The sequence below is a fragment of the Diadema setosum genome, chromosome 7 (assembly GCF_964275005.1).
Source record: "Diadema setosum chromosome 7, eeDiaSeto1, whole genome shotgun sequence".
NCBI lineage: Eukaryota > Metazoa > Echinodermata > Echinoidea > Diadematoida > Diadematidae > Diadema > Diadema setosum.
Window position 1 is genome coordinate 34,259,465 of NC_092691.1, and position 16,836 is coordinate 34,276,300.

A 16,836-nucleotide genomic window follows, 5' to 3' on the forward strand; every position below is an offset into this window, starting at 1 on the left:
TACTTAACAATACTTAACATCGATTATACGAATTCAAATTTTTACAGTGGTTGCTTCTATCCCTAACTCACATTTTAGATCTATTTTAAAGCACTAATGTTGGGTTTTTGTTTCATCTGCAAATGGTAAATTATGCCTTTAAGCTAAAATATCACCTTGAGCTTAATTTGCATAATTAATCAATTAAAATTAGAAATTGATTGTTTCAAAAAATCTTATAACACAATCTTGTAGATTATGACGCGGTTCTCACGCATGCAAAATTTCATCGCGATCGCACCACCGATGGGGGGGGGGGGGGGGCAGAATCCCCCCCCCCCGGTCTGAGCATAGCCAAAAAAGCCCGGCCCCTTTAGGGTTAAATTGACCCCCCCCCCCCCCCCTCAGTAAAAACTTGGTCTCAAATAGCCCAGTTAGAATAGGGTTAAAGGAAACCAAAACCTGTAGATTAATGTGGATTGAATAAATACAGCAATAGTAGAATTCATCAGTAAAAGTTGAGGAAAATCGGACAATCAATTCAAAAGTAACACATTTTTAAAGTTTCGGTGCCATCATCGCTGGCTAAGGAGACTACTTTTCTTTGTGATGACATTATCGAAAACAATGCATGTATGACAAGAATATTGAAAAAATCCAACGTATTTTCACTTTTTTAGCATAATGAAGAGCACTTGACTTGCCTCTTTCGGAAAGCAGGAGGAATGGTATAGGTCAGTATTACAAGTCAATGAAATGTGTACTTTTCACACACACACACAAAAAAAAAATGTGGAATTACATATTGTACACTGTATAGATATTTTTCAATATATTTTTGTCCACAATGACATTAGGAACTGTAATAGTCTTCTCATCCAGTCATGACAGCACCAAAATTTAAGATTTATAATTTTGAATCGTTTTAGCCCATTTCCTTAAACTGTCACTGATGTGTTCTTCTAATATTGCTGCTTTCACTCAATCCACATGTATGTTTGGGTTTCAGTTACCTTTAAAGCAACAAATGAGTTAGTACTCGTGACGACACATCTGCACAAACAAAAGGACAGTCTTTCTGAGGTACATTGTCATACAATATTTTAATAACATATTTCAGAGATGGGTTTACAAAATTATGTTCAAGGAAATGAATATTCAATACTGCTTGCATTCCAAACTGCATTTGTTTTGGCATGAATTATGAGAAATATTGTGCACAAAAATTCTACCCCCATTGTCCAATTTTGAAATATGCATACATGTACAGTAATGTATCGTCGTGGCAAATGGTATTGATTCCAGCTAGCCTCTCTCTTTGGATCAGGAATACGCATTCTGTACTTTGATAGTACATGTATTACAGTATTATCCATATATTTTGATAGTGCCATGCGTCACTGCACATCCCAGCTAGGTGGGGTGGTATTTCCACATACCACCATGGCCTATATTATAGGTATTCAGTGGATGATATTATAGGTATTCAGTGGAGCCCTGTCTCCTACATGTATGTGATTGGAAGAACAAAACCAATAAATCATACAACCAGGAACTCTAGCATTCTTTCTTGTCATACGGATATACTTGTTCACGCCATTTTAAAATTGAGCAGTTTGCTGATTCTTGACATGAATAATTTTGGTCTCAAAGAAAATAGCGAAATATGTCTGCTCACATTCTAAAATGTCTGAACACGTATCATTAGTACTGTATAAACTGTTATTTTCACAAGGGTGTGATTTTTGCAAATTTCGCGAATCACAGTTGATCAAGAATTTAACAACACACAAAAATGTGCTAGGTTTATAGTGCAGTTATGATAGCATCGGTGTCAATTCGTGAAAACAAAATCTCACGAAAGTGTCTCTGATTACATTCGTGAAAATATCTGTATGCGAAAATAACAGCTTATACAGTACATTTTGATGACAGCCATTCATCCTTTTAAAGCACTATATGTAATTCTGTATTTCCCTTATCCCAAATGTTCAAACCGAAAGGGGGTAGAACAATTGAAAGTAAGGTTTCGGCACAGCTGAGTAATTTGGATTCACTTTGATCAATGCTTCCTTGAAATGGTGAAATAGAATTACACATGGAAAGCCTAAATGCAGAAAGAAAATGGAACCGCTGGGCTCCATTTTGTTGGTCCTAAAAGACAAATTCAACACATCATTCAAATTGCAATGGCTGTTGGCATGGGCAGGCCAAAAGAGATTGAAGTTGCAAATTTAGTGGTTTTGGGCAATAGAGCAGATATTCAGCCACAGAGGGGACAATGTTACATGTATAAAGTGAACAGCCTGGTATCTGAAGTTCTACTTTTTGCACCTCACCTTGTGTATAAAGTCAAACAGAAAAATGAACACTGATGTCCAAAATTGCTGTTAAACATTACATAAACCTTGACTTATATGACATGTCAAGCATCAGGACAGAAAAACCAAGACTTCATTATAGAGTTTCACTTGAATGGAAGAAATTTGACTCTATAAACATCTGCCATATCTGTGCACAGCTGTATCTTGGCAGAGGGTTGTAATTCAAGGCAAATTTTAGACATCATTCCCATGTGATTACCTCAACTTTCTGACTGGTTTGGAAATACATAGAATATATCTAATCATCATTCTCATGCCAATAATTCAGAAACTGTACCTTCCTCCTTTCCCTTCATATATTCGTCACTGAAAACTCCTTACACCTCTGTTATTGTCGCCTGCCCAGCAGAAGGCCCTAAGATCGAAAAATCACAAAAAATGATGATCGTATCATGAAAGAGCTTTCAAAACCCTGTCAAATTATGTCACAAACACAAATTCAATTTGGGGAGGAAATTTCATGCTAGGGCCCTTCTATTGGGCAGGTGTTGATAACAGATAAATGTGAAGGATATGATTTAGTATTCTTGAATTCAATAAAATAAAAAAAACATAAGAAAAGATTGATGAAGCAAAGACTGACGCTTAATGTTATTCTTGTGCCATGTGGTCTCAACCATTTTCTTTGCTTCTCAAAAAATTGTGAAACTTTTGAAAGTCATGTCACTTTTCTCTTAATTTTTTTTTTTACTTCACTCTTTTTCTTCAACCAGCTTGAAGGTTGGAGTGGATTTTTCACTTCAAATAAATGCATGTACAGACCCAAAGGAAGACACTTGTCTACTTAAATTTGTCATTTATGACATGAAGTCATAATTGAGCAATAGCTAGCTTTTTTTCATGACACACTATTGCACACAGCACAGATACTACCAAGAATGAAGAATATGATGTCATAATTTGGAAGAGTTGTTGAAGATCTTGTTCCTCATGAACTTCACATTGGACAGCTGATCCCTGCTCTTGAAGAGTGTCGACCACTCTCGAAATGATACCTGAAATGAGATAATACACAGTAGTGTGTGAATTCAACACAAAGAACATCTTCATTTCATTGAAATTAACACAGAATGTAGAGCAACTATCAAGTTGCCTCCCACCCCCCCCCTCCAAAAAAAAAAAAATCCCATCCAGTGCTTTATTGCAGTGCTTTAGTCCCACGATTCAAAAGTCATAAGATGAAGAATATTACCTTGAGAGCTGTGAAAGATGTACAGTGTATTACTAAATGGTAAAACTACCTATTTCACCAACATCACCGACACCCCCCCCCCCAAAAAAAAAAAAAAATGTATGGAGAAATGCTGTAAGCCTATGTAAAACAAAGACAGGCTCTGTCTTTATTGCAACTGATTAACAATTAAGTACCGAGTGCGTATGCCCATGACTTCCTTTGCCATGGCTACTACTCAGCACTGATAAATTCAGTGCTTATATATTTACGCAAGTATGGCAATTTGTTAATAATCATTTGCAATAAAAACAACTCGACGGAAAAATTTCATGAATTTCAATAGGCTCTGTCTTTGTTATACAATTTACAATGGTTTTGCATTTTACAATGTTTTTAAATTCTACTACAGCTGAAAATTCAAATAACAAGTGAATATGTCGGGGCTGCTGCGGAGGTCTCATTCATGATATGCAGGATGTTTACCTATCCAATACTGAGACGATGACATCTGTACTACTATATAATATTCCACAAAGCACTCTTGCAGATACATATCAACTGGCAAAATAATGGCAATAAAGCATTCATATTGTTTCTCTCCTCGCGAAATATTTGGCATATACAGTAGTCACTGACTACACACACATATACACATATATTATTTTTCAAAGCAAACAGAAAAACTGACCAGAAATGAATAGTATTCATTAGTGGAAAATTGAGCAAAGGAAATGGAACTCTATCGGGATCAAATCCCGATAGAATCCCATTTTCTTTGCTCAATTTTCCACTAATAAATATTATTTTTCATGACACTCACATCAATGACATGGTAACCAAGCAATTCAAGCTGTCGTCTCTTCATGGCGTGCTGCCCGAGTAGCTTGGAGCCGCCGTAATGGCTGTGATTTCTGGCCCACACCACGATTGCTAGCCTGAGAGTAATCATCGTAATTGTTATCAAAGCCTTCTATCTTCTATGGACAAACTTCTTGTAATGTAGTCTCAATGACGAGGGACAGTCAAAATCATATACAGATAGTTGAATTAATAGAAAATGTAAATACAGTATACTCCTTTAGAGGGCTTTGATCTTCTTCAACACCCAATGTCTATTGCCATGTTTGTCGCAGTTTTGATCATTTATCTGGGATAATATCATCATCCAAATTTTTCCATCTTACATGTAAATATAAAATTTCATCTTTACATTTTATCTTGCATTATCACTATCATGGTCACATTAGTACCTTGAGGACATGTCTTATGTTTCAGAACTACTTCTTTTCATGAATTATGTACTAGATTGTTCATTATGCCTTTACTCAAAGAAAAAGAAGTAAACATGATTCAAGTAACAGAATTTTGCATACAACGGTGAATGAAAATGTATACGTCCTACCAATCTATGACATTTCATGATGAGTGAATGAATTAAGAGCCACGGTAGTTCAAAAGTGCCTACCATTTTTCTCCACTCGGTGTTGGTGCAGCCACTGGTTTCTGAAGGATTCTCTCGATATTCGTCAGGTAGCCCTTCCTCAGTCCGTCACGCTGTCCATTCTTTGCTCCGCCCGCCCCAAGCTCCTTTGGGTTTGTTCCCTGCACAATGTTCATAGAACGAGGAGCAGCAGCGCATTGCACTGTACCCTGTTGGGTGAGGTCTGCTATGAGATTGGATGAAAGTGACACAGCATTCTTGCCCTTCTGACCGTTGGCTTTGGTCCTGGCATTTGGAAACTGGGAGAGATCCTCCTTAGAGTTGCCGCCGAACCTCAGAGATGGCGTGTTGAACACGATGGGTCTGTTTTTCTCGTCAAGACGGACTTCAATATCTGGGGGTAGGAAAAAGGTTATAAAAGAAAGCAGCAAAGTCATTCTAATGCCAGTACAAGTACTTTATTTGGCATGAAAATGAAATATTGCACTGATCTTGAAAAAATCCCTCCAAAACACATTCTTTTGTGATATTTTCCAACACTGAAACATGCATTCGTCTGATAACCATACCGATATTCTTACCTAAGGTATTGAAATGAGGTAGAATGGAGTGAATCCGGTAGTGCTCCTTTGTGCCAACAGCAGCCCTGACCAGTCCTGCTATGAAGCGCACCTCTGACCTATTGGTCAGTTGCTGACCAATACTGGGAACGATTTCAGATGAGATGTCTGATCTAAGCAAGAGGGACTAATGCAGACAACAAAAGGAAAAGAAAACTGCATTCACATAGCACAAAAATGCCTTGAACCACTGTAAAATTGGATATTTTCGCGTGACTAATTTTTCACGCTTGGCGCGGTTAGAAGAGTTTCGCATGTTTTTAATTCCGCTGAATCAAGATGTTAACTACTGGAACGTCTGGCAAGCAAATATATTTGCTTGCTTTTATTTTCACGCTAGTTTCTGGTTGTGCGAAATACGCGAAAATTTCAACACCGCAAAAATTTCCACTTTTACAGCATATGAAATTACTGTAAAAATATTTAGCGAGTATATTTTGTGAATAGAAACTTGTAAGACAATATTGCGAGTGGCTGAATTTGGGATCGAGAACAGTGACAGAATGAGGAGATGACGTGCAATGCATTTGTGTCATATTGGGCAATATACACTGTATTCACGAGATGATGATTTCATGAATGTCAGTCTGCTTGCAAAATATGTGAAAATACGAGCATTGTCAATTTACCGAATAAACATTAAGACCATTTTGTTGTTTCTGAAAGCAATGATTCCTCTTTTGACTGGAAAACTTGAGTTGGAAAAAAAGACGAGGTGGATGCTAGAGAATGAGAGGGGGAAGAAAAAAAGGAAGAAAAAAGGGAAGAGAAGAGGCAGAAAGAGAAAAGATGAACTTTCCGTTTAAGACAAAAGTCAAACCAAAGTCTCTGTTTATTGAACATGGCTGTTCATGTGGGTTTTGGAAGCTAGAAATTCACAGAAACTAACCACTTATAAGGAAGACTAAAATGCTGCAATGTCCAACTTGATCTATTTTGAGCCATAGACATGGGACATCAATGCTTTTCATACAATAGATGGATTGAAGATGCACCAACTATGACAAACTTGAAATGGAGCAAAACAAATCACACATGCTACAGATTCTTTGTTAGATATCTGAATCTTCCCATTGAGGTGCAGTGTGTGAGACTAGGGGGAGAGAAATACAACAGCAACAAAATTTTCAACATGTATACTGCATTTAGAAGCAAGCTGTAAGTCTGGGAACACCACTTATTGTACAACCTACATTGGGTTTAGAAGGGAGTGGCAGAGTTATGGGGAGAGAATCTGCCATAGCATTTCAAAATATACATATAATTTGTAAGTTCCACTGAAGTTAATGCGTCCTTTTTGCAACCCTGAAAATTTGATTCCTTTCATAAGCTGGTACTGTATAAAGCCGTAGAGTTGAGAAGCAAGGCTTTAAAGGCATTGAGAGTGTTTGCTATTGTACCTCATCCAGGCGGTTCCCATCATACTCTGGGCACTCGATCTCCAGTGATCTGTCCAGCAGCAGAAGGTCCCTCCGAAGGTCCACCCCAGATTTGTCCATGTAGTCTACAGACAAGACAAAGCAGCAAATGACCACCGTAAGATGCACAATGAGGTCAATATGTTAATCCACATGATTCCACCATATATGCATCTAATACCTACAGTGGGTTGTATAGGATATTGTTAGAACATGATGGCAAATATGACTGCGGATAATTTTTAACAAAGTTTCACACAAGTGGAGTGTACATTAATTCATATTGAGCTCATATTCTGCTAGCAAGCACTAATACATGAATATTTGAGCTTGTCTTTGACTCATATAATTGGTAACCTCCTAATAGCCAAACGCATGCGAAAACAGGTTGCATAGGAATGAGGAATGGTACAATGTACTTTTAAAAAATGTGTGAAAGGCTGATGGCAGCGACTGCTCGATGATGCCAAAAGCAGACAAGACAGTATGCCCCCCCCCCCCAAAAAAAAAACAAAACAAAACAAAAAAACACCAACATTTACCATCGGATTTTTGCACTGATAACTTTCAATATGAATAAACTCTCTGAATGTTATACTTCAGGGTTTAAAAATATAACATCTTACCTACTGTATATGCCATATATTTAGCGAGTCTACATTTTGCGAATCGGGACTTCCTGACAATTTCGCGAGTGGTGAAATTCACGATTGTGAAGTACTGAACTGAACTGAACTGAAATATGTGTACGTCACATTCATATGGGGATCAGAATCAATATTTTTGTGTGTTTTAATTTCTCAAAAAGCACCCGACTCCCAAAATTCACAAAAATAAAACCTTGCAAAATATTTGGCATACACAGTATATTTTGCAGAAAATCCCATTCAGTTTGATTAAGTGGTCACAGAAAAATGTGGATCATTGTAAAGCATGTAATGGGTCTGTTTCCTCTAAGTTTAAGTTCCTCTAAGTCACTTGGATGTTCTTGCAACTGCATATAAAAGTGTGAACACAATGGAAGGGATTCCTGACATGCTCTATAAAGATCCTCATTTCTCTTTGATCACTGAAGCAAATCGGGCAGGTTTTTTGTAAGATGTGGGTAGTAAATTATGGTTTCATACCCTTTTGGATTGATTTACTATTTTCAAAGTTATCATTGCGTAGGGTCCCATCGTATTTTTTTTTTTTTTTTTCTTGGGGGGGGGGGGGAACATACGGTACAAACCTATAACAGTGTCCATGAACTCCTTGCTGTACAGTCTGTCAATCAGTTCCCAGGGGAACAGCTGGAGGTAGGCAAGGGACAGCAGACTGGATACCAAATTCATTGGGTACTCCTGCATGTCATCGTGCAGTCTGAGGTGCTGACCGAGCACAGTTGGCAAGAACTGCGGCGACTCCGGGAGGAACTGGAGCGTGCCATACGACCAGAGGACCTTGGTGGTGTCCTTGGAGCGCCACTGATCAGCCTTCTGGATGATCTGCTCGGCGATCTCATTGCACAGCTGGGCGTGGCAGATGTGCATGGTGGCATAGGTCAACAGGATCTGCATGCACGACATAACAGGGTACCACTTGAGGAGAGGTGTCACTGCGTTGGCCACATACTGGAAGAAGTGCTGGTAGCCGTAGTACTGGCGCCGGAAGTGCTTGAGGATCCCAACGACAAAGAAGCTGTGGACAGTCTGGATGTCGCTGCTGCACACCAGGTCTGATATCTGCATCATTAAGTCTTCAGTTGAAGGTGAGGTATTTGACTTGAACAGTCCTGTGCACACTGCCCCCACTTCAGTCAGGGTCATGGAGCTGAAGTGATCAGAAAGCATGTGCACCGACTTCTTTTCAACATTCTTGGGTGCCCCTCTGTTCTCTCCTATTAGGTAAATCAACTGCACCAGCTCTGGTGTGTTCATAGCAGGAACATGTCTCTCACACCTGGCAAAGACTTCTGAGCTGAACCTGGGTACAGGGAGTCCTATCATTCTCCAGGCATCCACAAGCAGTAATTGTTGCCTGAGAGTCGAGCTCTCTGTTCTCTTGCGGCACTCTTCATAGAGCGCCGGCAGAGCTTCCACCCTCGTTCGCACTTGCACACGCGCGAGAAACATCAGCACCAAAACAAGCTCCTCGTGTGACATCTTGGGGCAGATCACTCGGATGATGGTGCAGAGCCTGAGAAATCTGGCATCGTTGTTCAGACTGATTAAGGCTTCGTCAGATCTCTGCGCCAGGGATTGAATACCATCGATGAAATAGGGCACGGGAAAATAACTGTTTTTGTCGGTCCCAATCCTGTCCAAGAATTCCTCTCCAGATAAGCTATCACAAGTTGTGACTAACTCACTGTCATTCCTCGGCAAGCAAGATGCCATGTGCTTATATTCCTCTCTCTCTAGATAGAATAATCTTGGTGTGTGCTTTGAATGAAATGACTCTAATTCCGTCCTCGGCTCTGCGATCAGCTTTGCTCGTTCTCTGAGAAGATAAGCACTGGCAGTCAACATTGTTTTATTGTAATTGTACGACACCTCCTTGCTTCCCGGAATCTTGGGCTGTCGTATATGCTGAGCCTCTCTGCCACTGGGTTGTCCATTTGAGGGCTGTACTGGTATATCAATATGAAATAAGCCATTCTTGGCTGAAATATCAGCTAAAGAGTGTGCGCTAGATGTTTGACCTCTGACTGCAGACCGCTGGATTACGGTGCGGGGAGTGCGTGTCCAGTGATTTCTCTGTGGTGTATATCCTGGTGTAAGGTTTTCAAGCTTTGATTCTTTTGGGGCACACTGATTTATACAACCTGTAATTCTTCTGATATGACAGTGCCCAAAACCTGCATTCAGAAATGATTTCCACCTGCTGACGTGACATTTCGTCATGAAAATCCTCATTTGATGTGAAGCCATGGGTCTTCATGAGATGAAAAACTGTTAGGTTGAACCTCCAGATTCTGATGGAATGACTCAAACTTATTTCATCTGACAGGTTGTGAGTGGAACTGCATTTACCACAGCAACTGCAAAAAGAACACATGAAGTTGATTTAATCATTACCTGTATATGGCATGGAGAAGGAAAAGAAATTGCATTTAATAGAAAATCACTTAAAGCAAATTTTCACACTTACTGTATCGAATTATAAATGTACCTGAGATGGGCACCATTTCATAAAATATGTTAGGATGGCAACTCTTGCTGGTATGCCAACTTCCAATAGTAACAGCCAGCCGATAAGGAAGCTGGGTTCTTGTCATTACTATGACAATTGCCATTCCAGCAAGAGTTGCTATCATATCAACTTCTTATGACATGGGGTCCAGGACAGAGGCAAAGATGCAGAAGTGGTTGGGATGCATCATTTTGGCTTTTATGCCTGCCTCACACAGTGATTTCTTGCGATACAACAGGCTGCAATTTTTGAACATCTTGCAATTGAGAGCAACGGTGATATCGCTCAAATGCACTGCAAGCTGCAAATTATCACTAGTCGAAATTGCAGCGTGAGGTGGGATTTTATAGCGATTTTACATTTAAAATGGTGTTCCATACATCAACAAAAGCTCACCAGCTGCTCAGTGTGTGGAAATTCAATTCATTGGATACCACTTTGGCATACACTGATTGAGGTACCAATTCCATTAAATATCTATAGGCCTCTAAGTGCACCATTGCCAGGATTTTCTATCTGTAATTTCCAATTCACTTCAGAGAGTTAATAGTTAGAAAAATACAGAGTTAGTAGCAAGAAAAAGTCTACTCAGTGCTAGTGGAACCTCTATTAAAATGGTTAGACTTCATAGTCATAGGCCTAAACGATTTGAATTTACTAGATATAGGGCAACATCCCCAGTATTCGGTCACTTAAGCTTTTTTGCCATATTTTTCAAACTAATTATTGTCAATACACACAAACATCATATCTACAGCAATGTATGTGAAATATATCAAATTTCTTTAATCTCAATTTTCATTTTGTTAAATATCACACAGAATTTCACAAAATCCCCAAATATATCACCTTGAAAATTCCCAAGAATACGGTCACCGCGACCTGTATTCAGTCACCCGATATGCGCGTTCAAAGTCAATGTGTGTTCAAGGCAGCTGAAAAATGCGCCGTGCGCTACCTTGTTGGCGCAAAATTGAATTGGCGACATTGCGGCACCTGTTGATGACCGAATACTGGGGAATCAGCACTTGCATTCAACCCTTGTACATTGAGACACTGTATCGGCACGTACGGAAATTTTGTTTTTCTTTTGCGTTTTTGAGGATACCATCACACTCCAAGCTTGCGATAAGCAAAAAATCCCGTGAGAGAACAGCGTATTCCTCGAATTTTTAGCGCTTTTCCGTACTCTTAAAACTGGGCTCAATCCGCGCGCTTTCAGAAAGTAGCGCCGATTCTGCACTTTTGACGGTAAGATTTGGGATTTTGGCTGCCTTGAACTTGCATTGACTTTGAACGCGCACATCGCGTGACTGAATACTGGCCGCAGTGACCGTATACTGGGGAATTTTCAAGGTGATATATTTTGGGATTTTGTGAAATTCTGTGTGATATTTAACAAAATGAAAATTGAGATTAAAGAAATTTGACATATTTCACATACATTGCTGTGGATATGATGTATGGCTGTATTATTTTAGTTTGAAAAATATTGTACAAAAACTTAAGTGACCGAATACTGGGGTTGTTACCCTTAGTAACGGGTAAGTAAAAGTTGCATAGCAACACATATAGACTCGTTTCATTCCAAGTTTCGAAGTTACTTGTCCGTTTAGCTGCATTGAATCTGTACAGCGTGTACACCTACAGCCATGATGGCAGTCGTTTCTGAGATAACTTGAGCATTGTATGCGATATCTACATTTTGCATGCCACCCGTGCCAGAATTTGCAGTATCACCATGGTTCGATCGCAACGTGTTGTGTATGCGTTGAAGCTCTCGCACAGCGTGGGAGTATATGGAGTACCGCGCTCTCGAGTCGTAGTGCGATGTACTATGTATACAGTTTTGCCCGCGCGTGGCACGCACGCTAATACATTCACATAGGCAGGGCAAGCGCACGGCGCGGTACATCATGAATGTCAAACCATGGACATCCGGTGTCGAACAATGAGCACAGGTGGTCCAACGATGGTTGCAGCGCAAGCGTTCGCCGGTCGGATCATGCACGCTATTTTGCTTCCGCTGCTTAGGATGTCGAACATTGTCACTGTGGGTCACTTGCTTTAGATGTTATCTAGTCGTGATTGTAGATCTATGGTCGTGTATGTGCAGGGCAGGAGAGATCTTTTAAATTTAGAGTCTACATTTGTTTGAAGACTGCACTAGCTAGAGGTGCATACTGTAGATCCTGGCCTACTAGACTAGAGTAGAGGGCCCTAGTCCCTACACTCATTTTCCAGCAGAGACTCTCTTCTTTCAAATAAATTTATTTGACCTAGAGCTGTAGAATCCACGTCTTTACTATCTTTTAGACTGTATAAAATTTATCTAGTAGATACTCTAGGTCCCTATCTAAATTGAAATCTAGAATAGTAGAAAAACTCAACCCAGTTCAAAATCTTGCCAACTCAACTGTCTTGCAACTGTTTTAACCAACGGCGTAAATCCGTACTGAGGAGTGGGGGGGATGGTCACCATCACCACGCTTACAAGCCCATAACCGGACCGGCGCAGCCTTGGGGGGGGGGGGGGGAGAAGCTTCTCTCCCCCCCCCCCCCCCCCACACGCACACTTTACAGGGATCGGATGTCCCACTCTTTTGCATGAAATATAAAGTGGGAGGAAAGTGGCACCAAAAATATGAAGACTTTTGTTCTTGTTGTTGCTTTTTTTTGCTTGTCAGATGACTTGCGGCGGAAAATCAGACCTTAAAAGTATGAAGACATTTTTTTTGTTTTTGAAATATCTGTGAGAGAGAGAGCGACCGGGTTAACGGGGGGGGGGGGGGGGGGGGAGGGTGTGTATGGGGGGGGGGGGGTGTCCCTCTCCCACACGAGGAAGATTTTGCATTTTCAGACCTGAAATTCAGCGATCTGGTGCACACTTATGGTGAAATTTTTGTTTGTTTTTTCTTAAAAAAACCAATAGAAAATGAAATATTCACAATATATTATTGAATGACTAAATCGTGGTATTTTAGCTCTTGCTCCGCCTGTGCGACATCACTGCGAAGGCCTACTAAATAGTGGGGCCTATCACCGGCGTACACAGGATTTGATCTTGGGGGAGCGGTTATGAGATCGTGAGGGAGCGAAGCAAGCGGGGGGGGGGGGGGGGGGGAGGGTATGGTAGGGGGGTTTCTCCCTCCCACGGTGAAATCTTTTATATTGAAAATTTTGACATTTTACAGTCCAAAAACTGCCGTTGGTAGCTATATTCTTCGCTTTGGAAATTAAGGGGGTGGCACACCGTGCGCAACTGCTGTCAATCACTGGCAGCAGCATCAGGAAAATGGCATAGCGATTAAATGCGAGCGAGCGGAGCGAGCGAGCTTGAAAATTTTGACATAATGCTTTTACATGCTAAAAACTGCCGTTTGTAGCTATACTTCTTCGCTTTGGAAATCAAGGGGGGCCGCACTGGGCGCAACTGTTGTCAATCACTGGCAGCAACATCAGGAGAATGGTATAGCGATTAAATGCGAGCGAGCGAAGCGAGCGAGCTTGAAAATTTTGACATTTTACAGTCCAAAAACTGCCGTTTGTGGCTGTATTTTTTAGCTTTGGAAATTAAGGGGGGCGCACCGGGTGCAACTGCTGGCAATTACTGGCAGCAACATCAGGAGAATGGCATAACAATTAAATGCGAGCGAGTGAAGCGAGCGAGCTTGAAAATTTTGACATTTTACAGTCCCAAAACTGCCGCTTTTGGCTGTATTTTTTCGCTTTGGAGCACCGGGCGCAACTGCTGGCAGTTACTGGCAGCAACATCAGGGGAATGGCATAATGATTGAATACGAGCGGGCGAAGCGAGTGAGCTTGAAAATTTTGACTTTTTACAGTCCCAAAACTGTCGTTTGTAGCTATATATTTCGCTTTGGAAATTAAAGGGGGGCGCACCGGGCACAACTGCTGGCAATTACTGGCAGCATGCAACATCAGGAGAATGGCATAACGATTAAATGAAAGCTAGCGAGTTTGAAAATTTTGACATTTTACAGTCCCCAAACTGCCGTTTGTAGTTTGTAGCTATATTTTTCGCTTTGGAAATTAAGGGGCCGGGGCGCACCGGGCGCAACTGCTGCCATTCACAGGCAGCAGCATCAGGAGAATGGCATAGCAAGGAGGTTTAAGAGATGGAGTTAAAAAATTAAGGGGGGCGCATCGGGCGAAAACTGCTGGCAATTACTAGCTGCAACATCAGGAGAATGGCATAATGATTAAATGCGAGCGAGCGAAGCGAGCGAGCTTAAAAATTTTGACATTTTACAGTCCAAAAACTGCCGTTTGTAGTTTGTAGCTATATTTTTCGCTTTGGAAATTAAGGGGCCGGGGCGCACCGGGCGCAACTGCTGCCATTCACAGGCAGCAGCATCAGGAGAATGGCATAGCAAGGAGGTTTAAGAGATGGAGTTCCAACTGGCTGTAATTATTCAAACAGTTGTCACTTTTCTATTGATGTACAAAAGAATTCCACAGGTGCATCTGTGCCTTTGGTGGCGGGGTTTGATGCCGCCGTCTTGCTGAGCAATCTGAAGATTCATTTTGAACGTTAAATTAATGTTGGCTATATTTTGCTTGTTTATCTATTAAATGAAACGAAATCTCACTTAATGATAAAGCTCATTAAACAAAGGTCAATCCTTTCAAGAAATATGTGCAAAAGTATAAATCAGAGCTGTATCATGTGAAAGTGTTTAAAACTGTACCCTCCTGGAAAGCCGGTTTTATCGCTTTTCCACTTGATTCCTCCAAATAAAACTGATATGGAATAGTCTTCGAGTATAATTATATATTAATAGATATATCAGATTAGTGGCCGGGACACGGCCAGTCGAGTAATTTTCATTTTCATTTCATCATTTTTTGCGCAATTTCTATTCGCGCATCCCCGTGTCTTTACCAGTATATACCAACTATCTTTCATAAGTAGGGATGGCGAAAAGTAATTACCATCACAAAGACATATTTTCGTTAGAAAGTGGCTGATGATTATGCAATGAGACATGAGTCAATTGTCTTCCTATCTGCGCGGCAGATCCAGTTTGCCACATGCTTCAAATACTTTCGAGTGGCGGCATTCTCTTGAACCTCCTTGGGCATAGCGATTAAATGCGAGCGAGCGGAGCGAGCGAGCTTTAAAATTTTGACATTTTACACTCCAAACACTGCTGTTTGTAGCTATATTTTTCGCTTTTGTTTGTCCCACTTTTACGGGGGAACCATCCCCTCCCCCCCCCCCCCCCATCGACGCCTCTGCATATGAGGGTGCTTTTGTTAAGTGAAAGATCTGCTGCACACTCTTTGATAAATTAGGGAAATACATGTATACGTCAATCTCAAAAGTGTACAAAGTCTATCGAAAGGGATCCTGTATAGCGGAGCTTTTGCATGTTTATGATTGCAATACAACGATCTGGTGCATAGTTCTGGCGATATTTGGATAATTTTCCGTTAAGAAAGTTCGAGATTTGTCCTCATCTCGGGAATTGCTTGGGGGATAAATGATTTGTCTGCCTAAACACTTCCGTAGGGGCGGGGCAAATGCCCTTTTGCCCCCCCCCCCCCCCCCCCAGATAGATTCGACGCCCCTGGTCTTCCCTGGGTATGCTCATAGATGTATCCTGACTGAGTCACCAGTCACTGTCGTTTCTCAGGAATTATTCAGGAAATGGAGGGGGTTCAATTATGGCGATATAGTTTTTGTTATTGTTTGTTTGTTTGTTTGTTTGTTTTCCTACATATCTTGCAGATGGTCCCCAGTTACTCGCGTCATAGCATGTTTACATTATAGGCCTATACTATTTGACGTTGTCAACGTCTGAGCCATATATACAGTGTATGTCGATGTTACTTTCTTCGCGAGCGAGCGAAGCGAGCGAGCGCTTGAGAAAATTATGTATACATTTTCCTACAAGATAGAATACTGTTCAGCTCTGTTACCACTTCTCCAGTCCTGTCTGAAGGCCGGCGTACAAACGTCATGCAATATGCCAAAATTGATACAATCACATTTCTGCTTCCTCCATTTTTTTTTCCAAAATTCAGGGGTGGATGATTGTACAGGCCATCCCCCCCTCCTCCATTTCAGGGGGGGGGGGGATATATCCCCCCCATCCCCCCCGGGATTTACGCCCATGGTTTTAACGTAGACTAGAACCGTCTTTCTACTAGTCTACCTTGTCCATGCTTGTCGCTTGTGATATGCCCAGAAAATTAAACACGATATCATCCAGCTAACATGAGCTAATGAACACAAACAATGCAATTGCAATGAGACTCTTGCCAATATTAACTAGATTGTCTCGTCTAACTGCAGGCCGGGTCTAGTCTAGATCTATAACACATTTTCTAGGCCTAGGTTCCTACATCGTAAAATCAAACGTTTGGGACTGTAAGTGTACGGGATCGGCAAGTGATCGGAGAAGTGCAGCAGCAGCAGAGGTTAACTGCCTGTATCACTGCTTATAAAGTAAACGTCTGCACCCTTGCAAGATCAAGACCCAGAAGTACAACTACAATGCCCCAATCATAAGATACTTGTAGACTACTAGATTCTACGTAATCACATTATAATTACATACCGAGAAGACCCAAACTGACTGTGTCAACAGTAACGTTAGATGTACGCTCGCGCTCCCAT

The 16,836-nt window shown here is 41.0% G+C and overlaps 1 protein-coding gene across 1 annotated transcript; it reads right to left on the reverse strand.

The window, feature by feature from the left end:
- Nucleotides 1–1,065: 1,065 nt before the first annotated feature.
- Nucleotides 1,066–16,803, reverse strand: LOC140231298 (FAST kinase domain-containing protein 5, mitochondrial-like). Its single transcript, XM_072311449.1, has 7 exons — nt 16,778–16,803; nt 8,248–10,038; nt 6,999–7,102; nt 5,560–5,725; nt 5,003–5,372; nt 4,358–4,472; nt 1,066–3,358 (listed from the first exon to the last, which is right to left on the reverse strand). Exons 2-7 carry the CDS (start codon nt 9,926–9,928, stop codon nt 3,257–3,259), a joined length of 2,538 nt encoding a protein of 845 aa, XP_072167550.1. The 5' UTR covers nt 9,929–10,038; nt 16,778–16,803; the 3' UTR covers nt 1,066–3,256.
- Nucleotides 16,804–16,836: the final 33 nt, after the last annotated feature.